Raw genomic sequence first — 18,106 nt, 5'->3', positions numbered from 1 at the left:
TTGTGAGAGTCAGTCTCTTCGGCCCCAGCTGCGGGTCACCTGGTGGATCCCAGTCAGGGAGCCTGTGAGAGGCAGTCTCTTTGGCCCCAGCTGCGGGTCACCTGGTGGGTCCCAGTCAGGGAGACTGTGAGAGTCAGTCTCTTCAGCCCCAGCGGGGTCACCTGGTGGGTCCCAGTCAGGGAGCATGTCAGAGTCAGTCTCTTCGGCCCCAACTGCGGGTCACCTGGTGGATCCCAGTCAGGGAGCCTGTGAGAGGCAGTCTCTTCGGCCCCAGCTGCGGGTCACCTGGTGGGTCCCAGTCAGGGAGCCTGTGAGAGTCAGTCTCTTCGGTCCCAGCTGCGGGTCACCTGGTGGGTCCCAGTCAGGGAGCCTGTGAGAGGCAGTCTCTTCGGCCCGACCTGCGGGTCACCTGGTGGATCCCAGTCAGGAAGCCTGTGAGAGTCAGTCTCTTCGGCCCCAGCTGCGGGTCACCTGGTGGGTTCCAGTCAGGGAGACTGTGAGAGTCAGTCTCTTCGGCCCCAACTGCCGGTCACCTGGTGGATCCCAGTCAGGGAGCCTGTGAGGGTCAGTCTCTTCGGCCCCAGCTGTGGGTCACCTGGTGGATCCCTGTCAGGGAGCCTGTGAGATTCAGTCTCTTCGGCCCCAGCTGCGGGTCACCTGCTGGGTTCCAGTCAGAAAGCCTCTGAGAGTCAGTCTCTTCGGGCCCAGCTGCGGGTAACCTGGTGGATCCCAGTCAGGGAGCCTGTGAGAGTAAGTCTCTTCGGCCCCAGCTGCGGTTTACCTGGTGGATCCCAGTCAGGGAGCCTGTGAGAGTCAGTCTCTTCGGCCCCAGCTGTGGCTCACCTGGTGTTTCCCAGTCAGGGAGCCTGTGAGAGGCAGTCTCTTCGGCCCCAGCCGCGGGTCACCTGGTGGATCCCAGTCAGGGAGCCTGTGAGAGGCAGTCTCTTCGGCCCCAGCTGCGGGTCACCTGGTGGGTCCCAGTCAGGGAGCCTGTGAGAGTCAGTCTCTTCGGCCCCAGCTGCGGGTCACCTGGTGGGTCCCAGTCAGGGAGCCTGTGAGTGAGTCAGTCTCTTGGGCCCCAGCTGCGGGTCACCTGGTGGATCCCAGTCAGGGAGCTTGTGAGAGTCAGTCTCTTCGGCCCCAGCTGCGGGTCACCTGGTGGGTCCCAGTCATTGAGCCTGTGAGAGTCAGTCTCTTCAGTCCCAGCTGGGTCGCCTGGTGTGTCCCAGTCAGGGAGCCTGTGAGAGGCAGTCTCTTCGGCCCCAGCTGCAGGTTACCTGGTGGATCCCAGTCAGGGAGCCTGTGAGAGTCAATCTCTTTAGCCCTAGCTGGGTCACCTGGTAGATCCCAGTCAGGGAGCCTGTGAGAGGCAGTCTCTTCGGCCCCAGCTGCGGGTCACCTGGTGGGTTCCAGTCAGGGAGCCTGTGAGAGTCAGTCTCTTCGGCCCCAGCTGCGGGTCACCTGGTGGGTTCCAGTCAGGGAGCCTGTGAGAGTCAGTCTCTTTGGCCCCAGCTGCAGGTCACCTGGTGGGTCCCAGTCATTGAGCCTGTGAGAGTCAGTCTCTTCAGCCCCAGCTGGGTCGCCTGGTGTGTCCCAGTCAGGGAGCCTGTGAGAGGCAGTCTCTTCGGCCCCAGCTGCAGGTTACCTGGTGGATCCCAGTCAGGGAGCCTGTGAGAGTCAATCTCTTTAGCCCTAGCTGGGTCACCTGGTAGATCCCAGTCAGGGAGCCTGTGAGAGGCAGTCTCTTCGGCCCCAGCTGCGGGTAACCTGGTGGATTCCAGTCAGGGAGCCTGTGAGAGTCAATGTCTTCGGCCCCTACTGCGGGTCACATGGTGGATCCCAGTCAGGGAGCCTGTGAGAGGCAGTCTCTTTGGCCCCAGCTGCGGGTCACCTGGTGGATCCCAGTCAGGGAGCCTCTGAGAGTCAGTCTCTTCGGCCCCAGCTGCGGGTCACCTGGTGGGTTCCAGTCAGGGAGCCTGTGAGAGTCAGTCTCTTCGGCCCCAGCTGCGGGTCACCTGGTAGGTTCCAGTCAGGGAGCCTCTGAGAGGCAGTCTCTTCGGCCCCAGCTGCGGGTCACCTCGTGGGTCCAGTCAGGGAGCCTATGAGTCAGTCTCTTCGGCCCCAGCTGCATGTCACCTGGTGGATCCCAGTCAGGGAGCCTGTGAGAGTCAGTCTCTTCGGCCCCAGCTGGGTAACCTGGTGGATCCCAGTCAGGGAGCCTGTGAGAGGCAGTCTCTTTGGCCCCAGCTGCGGGTCACTTGGTGGGTCCCAAGCAGGGAGCCTGTGAGAGTCAGTCTCTTCGGCCCCAACTGAGGGTCACCTGGTGGATTCTAGTCAGGGAGCCTGTGAGAGTCAGTCTCTTCGGCCCCAGCTGCGGGTCACCTCGTGGGTCCCAGTCAGGGAGCCTATGAGTCAGTCTCTTCGGCCCCAGCTGGGTCACCTGGTGGATCCAAGACAGGGAGCCTGTGAGAGGCAGTCCCTTCGGCCCCAGCTGCGGGTGACTTGGTGGGTCGCAGTCAGAGAACCTGTGAGAGTCAGTCTCTTCGGCCCCAGCTGCGGGTCACCTGGTGGGTCCCAGTCAGGGAGCCTGTGAGAGTCAGTCTCTTCAGCCCCAGCTGTGGGTCACCTGGTGGTCCCAGTCAGGGAGCCTGTGAGATTCAGTCTCTTCGGCCCCAGCTGCGGGTCACCTGCTCGGTTCCAGTCAGAAAGCCTCTGAGAGTCAGTCTCTTCGGGCCCAGCTGCGGGTCACCTGGTGGATCCCAGTCAGGGAGCCTGTGAGAGTAAGTCTCTTCGGCCCCAGCTGCGGTTTACCTGGTGGATCCCAAGCAGGGAGCCTGTGAGAGTCAGTCTCTTCGGCCCCAACTGAGGGTCACCTGGTGGATCCCAGTCAGGGAGCCTGTGAGAGGCAGTCTCTTCGGCCCCAGCCGCGGGTCACCTGGTGGATCCCAGTCAGGGAGCCTGTGAGAGGCAGTCTCTTCGGCCCCAGCTGCGGGTCACCTGGTGGGTCCCAGTCAGGGAGCCTGTGAGAGTCAGTCTCTTCGGCCCCAGCTGCGGGTCACCTGGTGGGTCCCAGTCAGGGAGCCTGTGAGTGAGTCAGTCTCTTTGGCCCCAGCTGCGGGTCACCTGGTGGATCCCAGTCAGGGAGCTTGTGAGAGTCAGTCTCTTCGGCCCCAGCTGCGGGTCACCTGGTGGGTTCCAGTCAGGGAGCCTGTGAGAGTCAGTCTCTTCGGCCCCAGCTGCGGGTCACCTGGTGGGTTCCAGTCAGGGAGCCTGTGAGAGTCAGTCTCTTTGGCCCCAGCTGCAGGTCACCTGGTGGGTCCCAGTCATTGAGCCTGTGAGAGTCAGTCTCTTCAGCCCCAGCTGGGTCGCCTGGTGTGTCCCAGTCAGGGAGCCTGTGAGAGGCAGTCTCTTCGGCCCCAGCTGCAGGTTACCTGGTGGATCCCAGTCAGGGAGCCTGTGAGAGTCAGTCTCTTCGGCCCCAGCTGCGGGTCACCTGCTGGGTTCCAGTCAGAAAGCCTCTGAGAGTCAGTCTCTTCGGCCCCAGCTGCGGGTCACCTCGTGGGTCCCAGTCAGGGAGACTATGAGTCAGTCTCTTCGGCCCCAGCTGCATGTCACCTGGTGGATCCCAGTCAGGGAGCCTGTGAGAGTCAGTCTCTTCGGCCCCAGCTGCGGGTCACCTGCTGGATCCCAGTCAGGGAGTTTGTGAGAGTCAGTCTCTTCGGCCCCAGCTGCGGGTCACCTGGTGGGTCCCAGTCAGGGAGCCTGTGAGAGTCAGTCTCTTCGGCCCCAGCTGGGTCACCTGGTGGGTCCCAGTCAGGGAGCCTGTGAGTGAGTCAGTCTCTTGGGCCCCAGCTGCGGGTCACCTGGTGGGTCCCAGTCAGGGAGCATGTCAGAGTCAGTCTCTTTGGCCCCAACTGCGGGTCACCTGGTGGATCCCAGTCAGGGAGCCTGTGAGAGGCAGTCTCTTCGGCCCCAGCTGCGGGGCACCTGGTGGGTCCCAGTCAGGGAGCCTGTGAGAGTCAGTCTCTTCGGCCCCAGCTGCGGGTCACCTGGTGGGTCCCAGTCAGGGAGCCTGTGAGTGAGTCAGTCTCTTGGGTCCCAGCTGCGGGTCACCTGGTGGGTCCCAATCAGGGAGCCTGTCAGAGTCAGTCTCTTCGGCCCCAACTGCGGGTCACCTGGTGGATCCCAGTCAGGGAGCCTGTGAGAGGCAGTCTCTTCGGCCCCAGCTGCGGGGCACCTGGTGGGTCCCAGTCAGGGAGCCTGTCAGAGTCAGTCTCTTCGGCCCCAGCTGCGGGTCACCTGCTGGGTTCCAGTCAGAAAGCCTCTGAGAGTCAGTCTCTTCCGCCCCAGCTGCGGGTCACCTCGTGGGTCCCAGTCAGGGAGCATGTCAGAGTCAGTCTCTTCGGCCCCAACTGCGGGTCACCTGGTGGGTCCCAGTCAGGGAGCATGTCAGAGTCAGTCTCTTCGGCCCCAACTGCGGGTCACCTGGTGCATCCCAGTCAGGTAGCCTGTGAGAATCAGTCTCTTCGGCCCCTGTTTCGGGTCACCTGGTGGATCCCAGTCAGGGAGCCTGTGAGAGTCAATCTCTTCGGCCCCAGCTGCGGGTCACATGGTGGTTTCCAGTTGGGAGCCTCTGAGTGTCAGTCTCTTCGGCCCCAGCTGCGGGTCACCTGGTGGGTCCCAGTCAGGGAGCCTATGAGTCAGTCTCTTCGCCCCCAGCTGCAGGTCACCTGGTGGATCCCAGTCAGGGAGCCTGTGAGAGGCAGTCTCTTCGGCCCCAGCTGCGGTTCACCTGGTGGGTCCCAGTCAGGGAACCTGTGAGTGAGTCAGTCTCTTGGGCCCCAGCTGCGGGTCCCCTGGTGGGTCCCAGTCAGGGAGCCTGTGAGAGTCAGTCTCTTTGGCCCCAACTGCGGGTCACCTGGTGGATCCCAGTCAGGGAGCCTGTGAGAGTAAGTCTCTTCGGCCCCATCTTCGGGTCACCTGGTGGGTTCCAGTCAGCGAGCCTGTGAGAGTCAGTTTCTTCGGCCCCAACTGCGGGTCACCTGGTGGATCCCAGTCAGGGAGCCTGTGAGAGTCAGTCTCTTCGGCCCCAGCTGCGGGTCACCTGGTGGATCCCAGTCAGGGAGCCTGTGAGAGGCAGTCTCTTTGGCCCCAGCTGCGGGTCACCTGGTGGGTCCCAGTCAGGGAGACTGTGAGAGTCAGTCTCTTCAGCCCCAGCGGGGTCACCTGGTGGGTCCCAGTCAGGGAGCATGTCAGAGTCAGTCTCTTCGGCCCGAACTGCGGGTCACCTGGTGGATCCCAGTCAGGAAGCCTGTGAGAGTCAGTCTCTTCGGCCCCAGCTGCGGGTCACCTGGTGGGTTCCAGTCAGGGAGACTGTGAGAGTCAGTCTCTTCGGCCCCAACTGCGGTTCACCTGGTGGATCCCAGTCAGGGAGCCTGTGAGAGTCAGTCTCTTCGGCCCCAGCTGTGGGTCACCTGGTGGATCCCAGTCAGGGAGCCTGTGAGAGTCAGTCTCTTCGGCCCCAGCTGCGGGTCACCTGCTGGGTTCCAGTCAGGGAGCCTCTGAGAGTCAGTCTCTTCGGCCCCAGCTGCGGGTCACCTGGTGGATCCCAGTCAGGGAGCCTGTGAGAGTAAGTCTCTTCGGCCCCAGCTGCGGTTTACCTGGTGGATCCCAGTCAGGGAGCCTGTGAGAGTCAGTCTCTTCGGCCCCAGCTGTGGATCACCTGGTGGATCCCAGTCAGGGAGCCTGTGAGAAGCAGTCTCTTCGGCCCCAGCCGCGGGTCACCTGGTGGATCCCAGTCAGGGAGCCTGTGAGAGGCAGTCTCTTCGGCCCCAGCTGCGGGTCACCTGGTGGTTCCCAGTCAGGGAGCCTGTGAGAGTCAGTCTCTTCGGCCCCAGCTGCGGGTCACCTGGTGGGTCCCAGTCAGGGAGCCTGTGAGTGAGTCAGTCTCTTGGGCCCCAGCTGCGGGTCACCTGGTGGATCCCAGTCAGGGAGCTTGTGAGAGTCAGTCTCTTCGGCCCCAGCTGCGGGTCACCTGGTGGGTTCCAGTCAGGGAGCCTGTGAGAGTCAGTCTCTTCGGACCCAGCTGCGGGTCACCTGGTGGGTTCCAGTCAGGGAGCCTGTGAGAGTCAGTCTCTTTGGCCCCAGCTGCAGGTCACCTGGTGGGTCCCAGTCATTGAGCCTGTGAGAGTCAGTCTCTTCAGCCCCAGCTGGGTCGCCTGGTGTGTCCCAGTCAGGGAGCCTGTGAGAGGCAGTCTCTTCGGCCCCAGCTGCAGGTTACCTGGTGGATCCCAGTCAGGGAGCCTGTGAGAGTCAATCTCTTTAGCCCTAGCTGGGTCACCTGGTAGATCCCAGTCAGGGAGCCTGTGAGAGGCAGTCTCTTCGGCCCCAGCTGCGGGTCACCTGGTGGATTCCAGTCAGGGAGCCTGTGAGAGTCAATGTCTTCGGCCCCTGCTGCGGGTCACATGGTGGATCCCAGTCAGGGAGCCTGTGAGAGGCAGTCTCTTTGGCCCCAGCTGCGGGTCACCTGGTGGATCCCAGTCAGGGAGCCTCTGAGAGTCAGTCTCTTCGGCCCCAGCTGCGGGTCACCTGGTGGGTTCCAGTCAGGGAGCCTGTGAGAGTCAGTCTCTTAGGCCCCAGCCGCAGGTCACCTGGTGGATCCCAGTCAGGGAGCCTGTGAGAGTCACTCTCTTTGGCCCCAGCCGCGGGTCACCTGGTGGGTCCCAGTCAGGGAGCCTGTGAGAGTCAGTCTCTTCGGCCCCAGCTGCGGGTCACCTCGTGGGTCCCAGTCAGGGAGACTATGAGTCAGTCTCTTCGGCCCCAGCTGCATGTCACCTGGTGGATCCCAGTCAGGGAGCCTGTGAGAGTCAGTCTCTTCGGCCCCAGCTGGGTAACCTGGTGGATCCCAGTCAGGGAGCCTGTGAGAGGCAGTCTCTTTGGCCCCAGCTGCGGGTCACTTGGTGGGTCCCAGGCAGGGAGCCTGTGAGAGTCAGTCTCTTCGGCCCCAACTGAGGGTCACCTGGTGGATTCTAGTCAGGGAGCCTGTGAGAGTCAGTCTCTTCGGCCCCAGCTGCGGGTCACCTCGTGGGTCCCAGTCAGGGAGCCTATGAGTCAGTCTCTTCGGCCCCAGCTGGGTCACCTGGTGGATCCAAGTCAGGGAGCCTGTGAGAGTCAGTCTCTTTGGCCCCAACTGAGGGTCACCTGGTGGATTCTAGTCAGGGAACCTGTGAGAGTCAGTCTCTTCGGCCCCAGCTGCGGGTCACCTGGTGGGTCCCAGTCAGGGAGCCTGTGAGAGTCAGTCTCTTCAGCCCCAGCTGGGTCACCTGGTGGGTCCCAGTCAGGGAGCCTGTGAGAGGCAGTCTCTTCGGCCCCAGCTGCGGGTCACCTCGTTGGTCCCCGTCAGTGAGACTGTGAGAGTCAGTCTCTTCGGCCCCAACTGCGGGTCACCTGGTGGATCCCAGTCAGGGAGCCTGTGAGTCAGTCTCTTCGGCCCCAGCTGCGGGTCACCTGGTGGATCCCAGTCAGGGAGCCTGTAAAAGTCAGTCTCTTCAGCCCTAGCTGGGTCACCTGGTGGATCCCAGTCTGGGAGCCTGTGAGAGTCAGTCTCTTCGGCCCCAGCTGTGGGTCACCTGGTGGATACCAGTCAGGGAGCCTGTGAGAGTCAGTCTCTTCGGCCCCAGCTGCGGGTTACCTGGTGGATCCCAGTCAGGGATCCTGTTAGAGGCAGTCTCTTTGGCCCCAGCTGCGGGTCACCTGGTGGATCCCAGTCAGGGAGCCTGTGAGAGTCAGTCTCTTTGGCCCCAGCTCCGGGTCACCTGGTGGATCCCAGTCAGGGAACCTGTGAGGGGCAGTCTTATTGGCCCCAGCTGCGGGTCACCTAGTGGGTCCCCGTCAGTGAGCCTGTGAGAGTCAGTCCCTTCGGCCCCAACTGTGGGTCACCTGGTGGATCCCAGTCAGGGAGCCTGTGAGAGTCAGTCTCTTCAGCCCCAGATGCGGGTCACCTGGTGGGTCCCAGTGAGGGAGCCTGTGAGAGTCAGTCTCTTTGGCCCCAGCTGCGGGTCACCTGGTGGATCCCAGTCAGGGAGCCTGTGAGGGGCAGTCTCTTTGGCCCCAGCTGCGGGTCACCTCGTTGGTCCCCGTCAGTGAGCCTGTGAGAGTCAGTCCCTTCGGCCCCAACTGTGGGTCACCTGGTGGATCCCAGTCAGGGAGCCTGTGAGAGTCAGTCTCTTCAGCCCCAGATGCGGGTCACCTGGTGGATCCCAGTCAGGTAGCCTGTGAGAGTCAGTCTCTTCGGCCCCAGCTGCGGGTCACCTGGTGGGTCCCAGAGAGGGAGCCTGTCAGAGTCCGTCTCTTATCTCCCCTCCTCTCACTTTGAAAGGAAGAAAAGATGAAGTATATATCCTGGAAAAATACTTCTTTGGATACATACAGATGAGAAAGTTTAATTTACCAAAACATTTCTAATCAGTTTTAGGAAGAACTCTTTTATTTTGCTCCAACCATATTTGCTCTTTTTTTGAGAGACCATTAGTTTCTTTCCTTACCATTTTTTTCTTTTCTTTGCCTTCCTGAGAAAGTGAGAATATGAGTCTTCTCAGGACAGTGTGCGTGGTGCTTTTTGCCTTCTGTCCGCAGCGTGCCTCCCTGACACTTTGTCACTCTGCAATATGGGAACTAGGGTGCGAGCCTCTTTGCGAATTTTACTGTTTTAGATACAGTTTTTTAGTCCCTCTAAGAAGTGCCACAAGTGCTATCTATGATGGGAAAAATATAATTTAAGTTTTACATCTTTTCTAGTTTAGTACCAGATAACTGAAAAGAGTCTGAGGAAAGATCATGAGAATTGGGAGGCAGAAGATTGAAGAAATGAGAAACAATAGCCTGCCTTTTCCTTGCTGAGAGATAAAACATGAAATTCCAGATGCAGATTGGGAATCAGAAGTAGCTGGGATTTTATATCCACTTGATCTGGTTGCAAGCTTTAGGTCTTTCTGCATATGCACTTTTTCACTTAAAGGAAGCATTGTACGGCTTCTCTTTGGCATATCTAAATTGCCAGCATCATTACTCTTGTACTTTGGGGCCATTATTAAGTACAATAAAGGGTTACTTGAACACAAACACTGTGATACTGCAACTGTGAATCTGATAACTGAGATGGGTATTAAGTAACAGGCAGGGAGCATATACAGTGTGGATACACTGGACAAAAGGATGATTCACGTCCCGATGGGACAGAGTAGGATGGCATGAGATTTCATCAGGCTACTCAGAAGGGCATGCAGTTTATCCTGACCAGGTGGTGGTGCAGTGGATAGATCATCAATCTGGGGCACTGAGGACCCAGGTTCAAAGCCCTGAGGTAACTGGTTTGAGCAGAGGCTCACCAGCTTGAGTGCAGGATCACCGGCTTGAGTGTGGGTTAATAGTCATGACCCTGGTCTCTGGCTTGAGCAAGGGGTCAATGGCTCGGCTGGAGCCCTTTGTCAAGATACGCATGACAAGCAGTCAATGAACAGCTACTACAAGTGCTGCATCTCTGAGTTGATGCTTCTCATCTCCCTCTGACTTTCTCAAAGATGATGATGATGATAATAATAATAATAATAATAATAATAATAAAAAGAAAGGCATGCAGTTTAAAACAGGAGCTTTTTATTCCTGAAATATTCCTTTTAATATTTTGGGGTTTCAGTTAACACTGAGTAACTGAAACCGTGGAACGTGAAACTACGGATAAGGGGGACTACTGTATTTGATATCAGCCCAGCTCTTTAAAAAATAGAACCATGGCACCTGACCAGGCGGTGGTGCAGTGGGTAGAGCGTCGAACTGGGATGTGGAGGATCCAGGGTCGGAACCCCAAGGTTGCTCGTTTGAGCACAGGCTCTTCTGGTTTGAGCACTCTCACCAGCTTGCGCGCAGGGTTGTTGGCTTGAGTGTGGGATCATAGACATGACACCATCTCTGGCTTGAGCCCAAAGGTCGCTGGCTTGAGCAAGGGGTTACTTGCTCTGCTGTAGCCTCTCGGTCAAGGCACATATGAGAAAGCAAGGTGCTGCAACAAAGAATTGATGCTTCTGATCTCTCTCCCTTCCTGTTTGTCCTTATCTGTTCCTTTCTCTGTCTCTGTGAAAAAAACAACAACAACAAAAAACAGAAGCATGGCTGGAAGACTCATCCAACCCATGGGCCTATAGGAGCTTCAAAGATTTAGTATCTTTAGCAGGTCTAAAAGCTCTTTGTAAAGCCAGTGGCCAGAGCCACTATCACAGCAGCCCGGCCCATGCAGGTTTGCATTGGATTCGGACAGTCGGTAAAGAAACAACGGAGCCAAAAACTGATGGGCTGTCATCTTTAATTCTAGCTTGCACCCGGCGGGCAAGTAAAACACACACTGGGCTCCAAAACCCACTCACATTCAGTGCTCATAAAGCTACTGACTTATCCGAGTTTCCTAGAATCAAAGGTTTCTAGCTCACCAGACTTATTCACCTCTGTTTCTCATCTCCTTCCCTCTCCCTGCACAAACTGGCTTCTCACTCAACACTCCGCCATCTCGGCTGCTTCTCCTGGCCCCATGGCCTCTTTCTGCTCTCCTCTCTGCTCTCTCCTCTAATGATAATCTCAGGAACCAAGAGCGCAAGCAAGCTCCTGTTCTGCTCCCATTTTATAGTGTAGAAATCAAAACCTTTAATCCAATATACAAAATAGGGAAGTCTCTAATACAAAATCACTTATCTGGGACATGATGGGATTGTACCACTCCACATCAAAAGGGGTGGGAAAGGCTTAATCCCAAAACCAAGCCCCAGGCTACAAGGATTCTGCCTGCCCATAGCCCACCCCCAACACACATTAATATCACCTGGGCAACAGCCTCCACGTGGGCAGCATCATCTTTAACAAAGTGAGCATAATACATTTTACCTGCCAACAATCCACCCCTATGCTCACTTTACTACCCACAATCTACATTACCAGCATCCCTGTGCAAGGAAATTAGCACATTACACAAATTACAACAGCACAAATCATACAGTTTCAACAATCACAAAGGTACACTTCACTAGTCTCTGAGCACTTTGCCCAAAGCGCAAAATGTCCTTGACCTTTTTTCTAGCCATGAAAGAAGCTTCCCGGGGCAGGGGAAAGGCCTCCAGCAAAGCCGCCCCCACCCCCATCAGGGTATTTCACATTGTCCAAAATCTGTAAGTCCGTTCAACAAAGGAGTCAGTGCCCACTCTGGTCGTAATCCAGGAAATCAGTCCGTGCACATGGGGCGTCAGCCACCCCCCTCATCCCTGCTGTCCTGGCAGGTCTTACACTGTCCCAAAGAGGGGCACATGGCGTTCAGCCCTATGTCCCAAAATCGCAGACCTACCAGGGCCGTAGTAGGTGCTCCTTCCAGCTGGGCTTCCATCTTCTGGAGACTGCGCATTGCAACTCCAGCCCGATTCTCCTCATCCTCCAAAGAGGAACTGAAAACACCAGCTCCCACTGCCGGGCTCGAGCCCTGGGCTGCCACAGCCTTCTGCTCTGCAGACCTTGCAGCTCTGGACCCGATCTCAGCTTCAACCTCAGCCTCAGCCTCAGCCCCGACCTCCCACTGCTGCTGGCTCTCCACAAAGTCCAGGGCAATCTGCAACTCACGAACCAGTGAATCCTCCTCCAGCAGGTGCTCCTTTTCCAGGCGAATCTCGTAAACCTGGTCAGGCTCCTCCTCCAGCGCTTCCTCCAGCTCCAGGGTCAGCATCTGTTTCTCCCGCATTTGCTCCAGCTCCTTCCACTGCTCAGTTTGCAGGCCCCGGGCAGCCTCTTCCACAGAGCTCTCGGTTTCCTCACCCATGGCTGTAAAAGTCAGCAGCCTACGGTCCCCAAAAGGACAGCCATGGGGAACCATAACAGCAGCCAGTCCTCTACACTGCTCAAAGGTGGTGGTTGCTCCATACTGAACTGTATTGAATCCTGCCACAGACTACGCCAAATGTAAAGCCAGTAGCCACAGCCACCATCACAGCCGCCTGGCATCCTCCACATGGCCTTTCTTTGCTCTTGCTGTAATCTCTCTGCTCTCTCATGCTAATCATCCCAGGAACCAAGAGCGCAAGCAAGCTCCTGTTCTGCCCCCACATTATAGTGTAGAAATAAAAACCTTTAATCCAATATACAAAATAGGGAAGTCTCTAATACAAAGTCACTTATCTGGGACATGATGGGATTGTACCACCCCACATCAAAAGGGGTGGGACTCTCTCCACTCTTATTTAATGTGGTACTAGAGGTTCTAGCCAGAGCAATCAGACAAGACAAAGAAATAAAAGGCATCCATATCAGAAAAGAAGAAGTAAAGGTATCATTTTTTGCAGATGATATGATCCTATACATCGAAAACCCCAAAGAATCCACAAAAAGACTACTAGAAACAATAAGCCAATACAGTAAGGTCGCAGGATACAAAATTAACATACAGAAGTCAATAGCCTTTCTATATGCCAACAATGAAACAACTGAGAACGAACTCAAAAGAATAATCCCCTTCACAATTGCAACAAAAAAAATAAAATACTTAGGAATAAATATAACAAAGAATGTAAAGGACTTATATAATGAAAACTATAAACCATTGTTAAGAGAAATCGAAAAAGATATAATGAGATGGAAGAATATTCCTTGTTCTTGGTTAGGAAGAATAAATATAATCAAGATGGCCATATTACCCAAAGCAATATACAAATTTAATGCAATTCCCATCAAAATTCCAATGACATTTTTTAAAGAAATAGAGCAAAAAATCATCAGATTTATATGGAACTATAAAAAACCCCGAATAGCCAAAACAATTCTAAAGAAAAAGAATGAAGCTGGGGGCATTACAATACCTGACTTCAAACTATATTATAGGGCCATGACAATCAAAACAGCATGGTATTGACAGAAAAATAGACACTCAGACCAATGGAACAGAATAGAAAGTCCAGAAATAAAACCACATATATATAGTCAAATAATTTTTGATAAAGGGGCCAACAACACACAATGGAGAAAAGAAAGCCTCTTCAATAAATGGTGCTGGGAAAACTGGAAAGCCACATGCAAAAGAATGAAACTGGACTACAGTTTGTCCCCCTGGCTAAAATTAACTCAAAATGGATCAAAGATCTAAACATAAGACCTGAAACAATAAAGTACATAGAAGAAGACATGGTAATAAACTCATGGACCTGGGTTTTAAAGAGCATTTTATGAATTTGACTCCAATGGCAAGAGAAGTGAAGGCAAAAATTAATGAATGGGACTACATCAGACTAAGAAGTTTTTGCTCAGGAAGAGAAACTGATAACAAAATAAACAGAAAGCCAACTAAATGGGAAATGATGTTTTCAAACAACAGCTCAGATAAGGGCCTAATATCCAAAATATACAAAGAACTCATAAAACTCAACAACAAACAAACAATCCAATAAAAAAATGGGAAGAGGACATGAACAGACACTTCTCCCAGGAAGAAGTACAAATGGCCAACAGATATATGAAAAGATGTTCATCTTCTTTAGTTATTAGAGAAATGCAAATCAAAACTGCAATGAGATACCACCTCACACCTGTTAGATTAGCTATTATTAACAAGACAGGTAATAGCTTATGTTGGAGAGGCTGTGGAGAAAAAGGAACCCTCATACACTGTTGGTGGGAATGTAAAGTAGTACAACCATTATGGAAGAAAGTATGGTGGTTCCTCAAAAAACTGAAAATAGAACTACCTTATGACCCAGCAATCCCTCTACTGGGTATATACCCCCAAAACTCAGAAACATTGATACGTAAAGACACATGCAGCCCCATGTTTATTGCAGCATTGTTCACAGTGGCCAGGACATGGAAACAACCAAAAAGCCCGTCAATAGATGACTAGATAAAGAAGATGTGGCACATATACACTATGGAATACTACTCAGCCATAAGAAATGATGACATCGGATCATGTACAACAAAATGGTGGGATCTTGATAACATTATACGAAGTGAAATAAGTAAATCAGAAAAAAACCAGGAACTGCATTATTCCATACATAGGTGGGACATAAAAGTGAAACTAAGAGACATTGATAAGAGTGTGGTGGTTATGGGGGGAGGGGGGAAAGGGAAAGGGGAAAGGGGGAGGGGGAGGGGCACAAAGAAAACTAGATAGAAGATGACTGAGGACAATCTGACTTTGGGTGATGGGTATGCAACATAATTGAAAGACAAGATAACCTGGACTTGTTATCTTTGAATATATGTATCCTGATTTATTGATGTCACCCCATTAAAAAAATAAAATTATTTTTAAAAAAAAGGGGTGGGAAAGGCTTAATCCCAAAACCAAGCCCCAGGCTACAAGGATTCTGCCTGCCCATAGCCCACCCCCAACATACATTAATATCACCTGGGCAACGGCCTCCACGTGGGCAGCGTCATCTTTAACAAAGTGAGCATAATACATTTTACCTGCCCAACACTCTTGGCTACCAAGTATTTTATAAGCACTATTATAGATGTGGGTACATTTATTAGTTAATATTTGCCCAACACAGATATGTGAAGTCTACTTTTCAGAGTAGACTCATGTTACAGAGTTATAATATAACAGGTACTTTACAATTCTTAATACTCAGCAATGTACCTGATATTAACTATAAATAAATCATGTGTTAACTATAAAATAAATCATGTGTGTGAATTAATAGTTGCCATTAGATAAGGGCAATATCTGCACCTGCCAAATAACTATAGAAGGTACTTTACCTGTTAGTCCACTTAATTTTTATTATATATTATGAGGTTGATAATATGAAGCCCATTTTGCATATGAGGAAATTGAGGTCAAATACGGAAAGTGCATTTTTAATATTTTAAGCTCTATTCAAATTCATTATATCAGTAATAAAACTGGACTTTGGACCTAGAGCTTTTGGGGCACTTTGTTGTGCAGATTGAGTCATGCACTCTAATTGTAAACTACTTAAATCTCTTGATTCCTCTCATTAATGCAATTAAAATGGTTTTGATCTTGCTGCCTCCCTTTGTCCTTCTCTATAGCGATTGACTATAATTGCTGAGGCCAAGAAGTTGCACACTCAGCAGGAAGCAGAAGGGAGACCAAAGTCATCAGTCTTGTATATGATGATTCCCAAGGCAGTTCAGTTTATATTTCTCCCCAGGCTTAGCTGACTGCACCTTGCACTTGTTGCAGAAGGCTTTCTGAAGTATCCAGGAGGGTGGGGCTGGTTAATTGATTTTTGTATTATAAACCAGCTTAGAATTGCATTTGTATTTCAAAGCAAAGCACAATTCAGACCTTGTTGGGAGATGCTAGATTGAATTCCAGCATAATGGTAAATATAGTTATATCATGTATAATAGTTATTTTCCCTTCCATTGTTTCATTCAATGAAGTAGCTACTTATGCCAGCCCTTATAGCCTCACTCCCATAATTAACCCGTCAAGTTCATAGAGCCAGGTTCTTCACCATATATCAATGATGCAGAATTGTAAGGGATGAAAAAGGTAAGATATCCTGCAAGTTGCATATGGTTCACCATGTCAGTGATCTCTGCTCCACCCCATCATATAAATTGAGTGTACCACTCTGACTCTCATTGCAATAACAGTGTGTGTTACAGCAAACACCACATGACTGCCCAATAGTTTGTTTGGCTCCTTTTTTGGCGGGTTTTTGGATTTTTTTTTGTTTTTGGCAGGAGGAGGAGTTGTTTTGAGGCAAAATTCGTACATAACGATATGTTAGTTTCAGGTGTACAACATAATTCAATCTTTGTATGTACTATAAAATGACCACCATGGGAAGTAGTTATTATCCATTATCCATCACTATACAATTGACTCCCTTTACTCATTTTGCCCACCCCCAACCTATTTCTCTCTGATAACTATGAATCTATTCTCTATTGATGAGTTTTATTTTTTAGATTCTATACATAAATGAAATCATACAGTATATATCCTCTCTGACTTATTTCATCTAGCATATTACTCTAAAGATCCATTCATATTGTTGCAAATGGCAAAACTTCTCTTTGTGGCTGAGTAGCATTCCACTGTATATATGTACTACATCTTATTTATGCACTCACCTCTTGATGAACACATAGGTTGTTTATTTATTTGACTATTATAAATGATGCAGCAATGAGCAGAGAGATACATATATCTTTTCTAATTAATATTTTCATTTTCTTCAGAAAAATACCCCAAAATAGAATAGCTAGTTCATTGGTAGTTCTATTTTTAACTTTTGAGGACCTGCCATACTGTTTTCTGTAGTGGCTGCACCAATTTTTTTCCCACAAGGGTTACCTTTTCTCTACATTCTTGCCAACACTTGTTCCTTCTTGTCCTTTTAATAATAGCCATTTTACAGATATGAGTGATATCTACTTGTGGTTTTTATTTGATGTTGTGTTAGTGATGTTGAACATCTTTTCACGTGCCTCTTAGCCATCTGTGTGTTCTTTAGAAAAATGACTTCTTAGATCCTCTGCCCAAAATCAGATTATTTTTTCTGCTATTGGGTTGAGTTTTTATATATTTTGCATACTAATCCCTTATAAGATATATGATTTGCAAATATTTTCTCCCACTCAGTAGGTTGTCTTTTCATTGGGTTGATGGTGTCCTTTGTTGGGCAGAAGCTTTTTAGTTTGATATAATTTTACTTGTTTATTTTTGTTTTTGTTGCCTTTGCCTTTTAGAGTCAGATTCAAAAATTCAACACCAAGACCAATGTCAGGGAGCTTACTACCTGTTTTTTTCCCAGTTTTATGGTTTCAATTTTTACATTTGAATCTTTAATGCATTTTGAGTTAAATTTTGTGTATGGTGTAAGACAGAAGTCTAGTTGTATACTTTTGCATGTGTCTGTTCAGTATTCCCAGCACCATTTATTGAAGAGATTGTTCTTTCCTCATTGCATATTCTTGGCTCCTTTGTTATAAATTAATTAACTATTTATCTCTAGGTTTCCTATGTGTTTGTTTCTGTACCAGAACCATACTTTTTTTTTTTTTTGTATTTTTCTGAAGCTGGAAACGGGGAGAGACAGTCAGACAGACTCCCGCATGCGCCCGACCAGGATCCACCCCGCACGCCCACCAGGGGCGATGCTCTGCCCCTTCGGGGCGTCGCTCTGCCGCGACCAGAGCCACTCTAGTGCCTGGGGCAGAGGCCAAGGAGCCATCCCCAGCGCCCGGGCCATCCTTGCTCCAATGGAGCCTTGGCTGCGGGAGGGAAAGAGAGAGACAGAGAGGAAGGGGGGGGGTGGAGAAGCAAATGGGCGCTTCTTCTATGTGCCCTCGCCAGGAATTGAACCCGGGTCCCCTGCACGCCAGGCCGACGCCCAGAACCATACTTTTTGATTGCTCTTGCTTTGTAGTATAGTTTGAAATTGGAGGACATGATACCTCTAACTTTGTACTTTCTCAAGATGGCTTTGGCTATGTGGAGGTCTTTTGGGGTTCCATATAAATTTTAGAGTTATGTGTCCTAGATCTGTGAGAAATGCCACTGGAATTTGGATAGGGATTTCATTTGATCTGCTTTTGGTAGTATGGATATTTTAACAATAATGATTCTTCCAATACATGAGCACAAAATATCTTCCCATTTATTTTCAATTTTTTTCATCAGTGTCTTATAGTTTTCAGTTTACAAGTCTCCTTGGTTAAATTTATTACTAGGTTTTATTCTTATTGATGCAATTGTAAGTGGGATTGTTTTCTTGATATCTCTTTCTGATAGTTTGTTATTAGTGTATAGAAACGCAACAGATTTCTATATATTGATTTTGTCTCCTGCAACTTTATTGAATTTATTAGGTCTATCAGTTGGGATTCTTCAGGGTTTTCTACATATAATATTATGTCATCTACAAATAATGAGAGTTTTACTTCTTCCTTTTTGACTTGGATGCCTTTTATTTCTTTTTCTTGTCTTATTGCTATAGCGTGGACTTCAAAAACATGTTGAATGGAAGTGGTGAGAGTAGGCATCTTTGTCTTGTTCCTGACCTTAGATGAAATGCTTTCAGTTTTTCACCATTGAGAA

General features: G+C 51.0%; 1 protein-coding gene across 1 annotated transcript; it reads right to left on the bottom strand.

The window, feature by feature from the left end:
• Window positions 1-9,634: 9,634 nt before the first annotated feature.
• Window positions 9,635-12,105, bottom strand: LOC136312951 (uncharacterized). Its single transcript, XM_066242960.1, has 2 exons — window positions 11,384-12,105; window positions 9,635-10,128 (listed from the first exon to the last, which is right to left on the bottom strand). The coding sequence occupies exons 1-2, from the start codon at window positions 11,900-11,902 to the stop codon at window positions 9,907-9,909; spliced, it is 741 nt and encodes a 246-aa protein (XP_066099057.1). The 5' UTR covers window positions 11,903-12,105; the 3' UTR covers window positions 9,635-9,906.
• Window positions 12,106-18,106: the final 6,001 nt, after the last annotated feature.

This window comes from Saccopteryx bilineata, chromosome 9 (genome assembly GCF_036850765.1).
Source record: "Saccopteryx bilineata isolate mSacBil1 chromosome 9, mSacBil1_pri_phased_curated, whole genome shotgun sequence".
NCBI classification, from domain to species: domain Eukaryota; kingdom Metazoa; phylum Chordata; class Mammalia; order Chiroptera; family Emballonuridae; genus Saccopteryx; species Saccopteryx bilineata.
This window is presented reverse-complemented; position numbering and strand designations above follow the sequence as displayed.

Bases quoted from the DNA above. Each gene is read 5' to 3' on its own strand.
- LOC136312951 (XM_066242960.1), bottom strand. From the start codon at position 11,902: ATGGTTCCCCATGGCTGTCCTTTTGGGGACCGTAGGCTGCTGACTTTT. The intron at 10,129-11,383 runs GTAGGTCTGCGA...TTTTTTTCACAG, and splicing joins GAGCACCTACTACGGCCCTG to AGACAGAGAAAGGAACAGAT.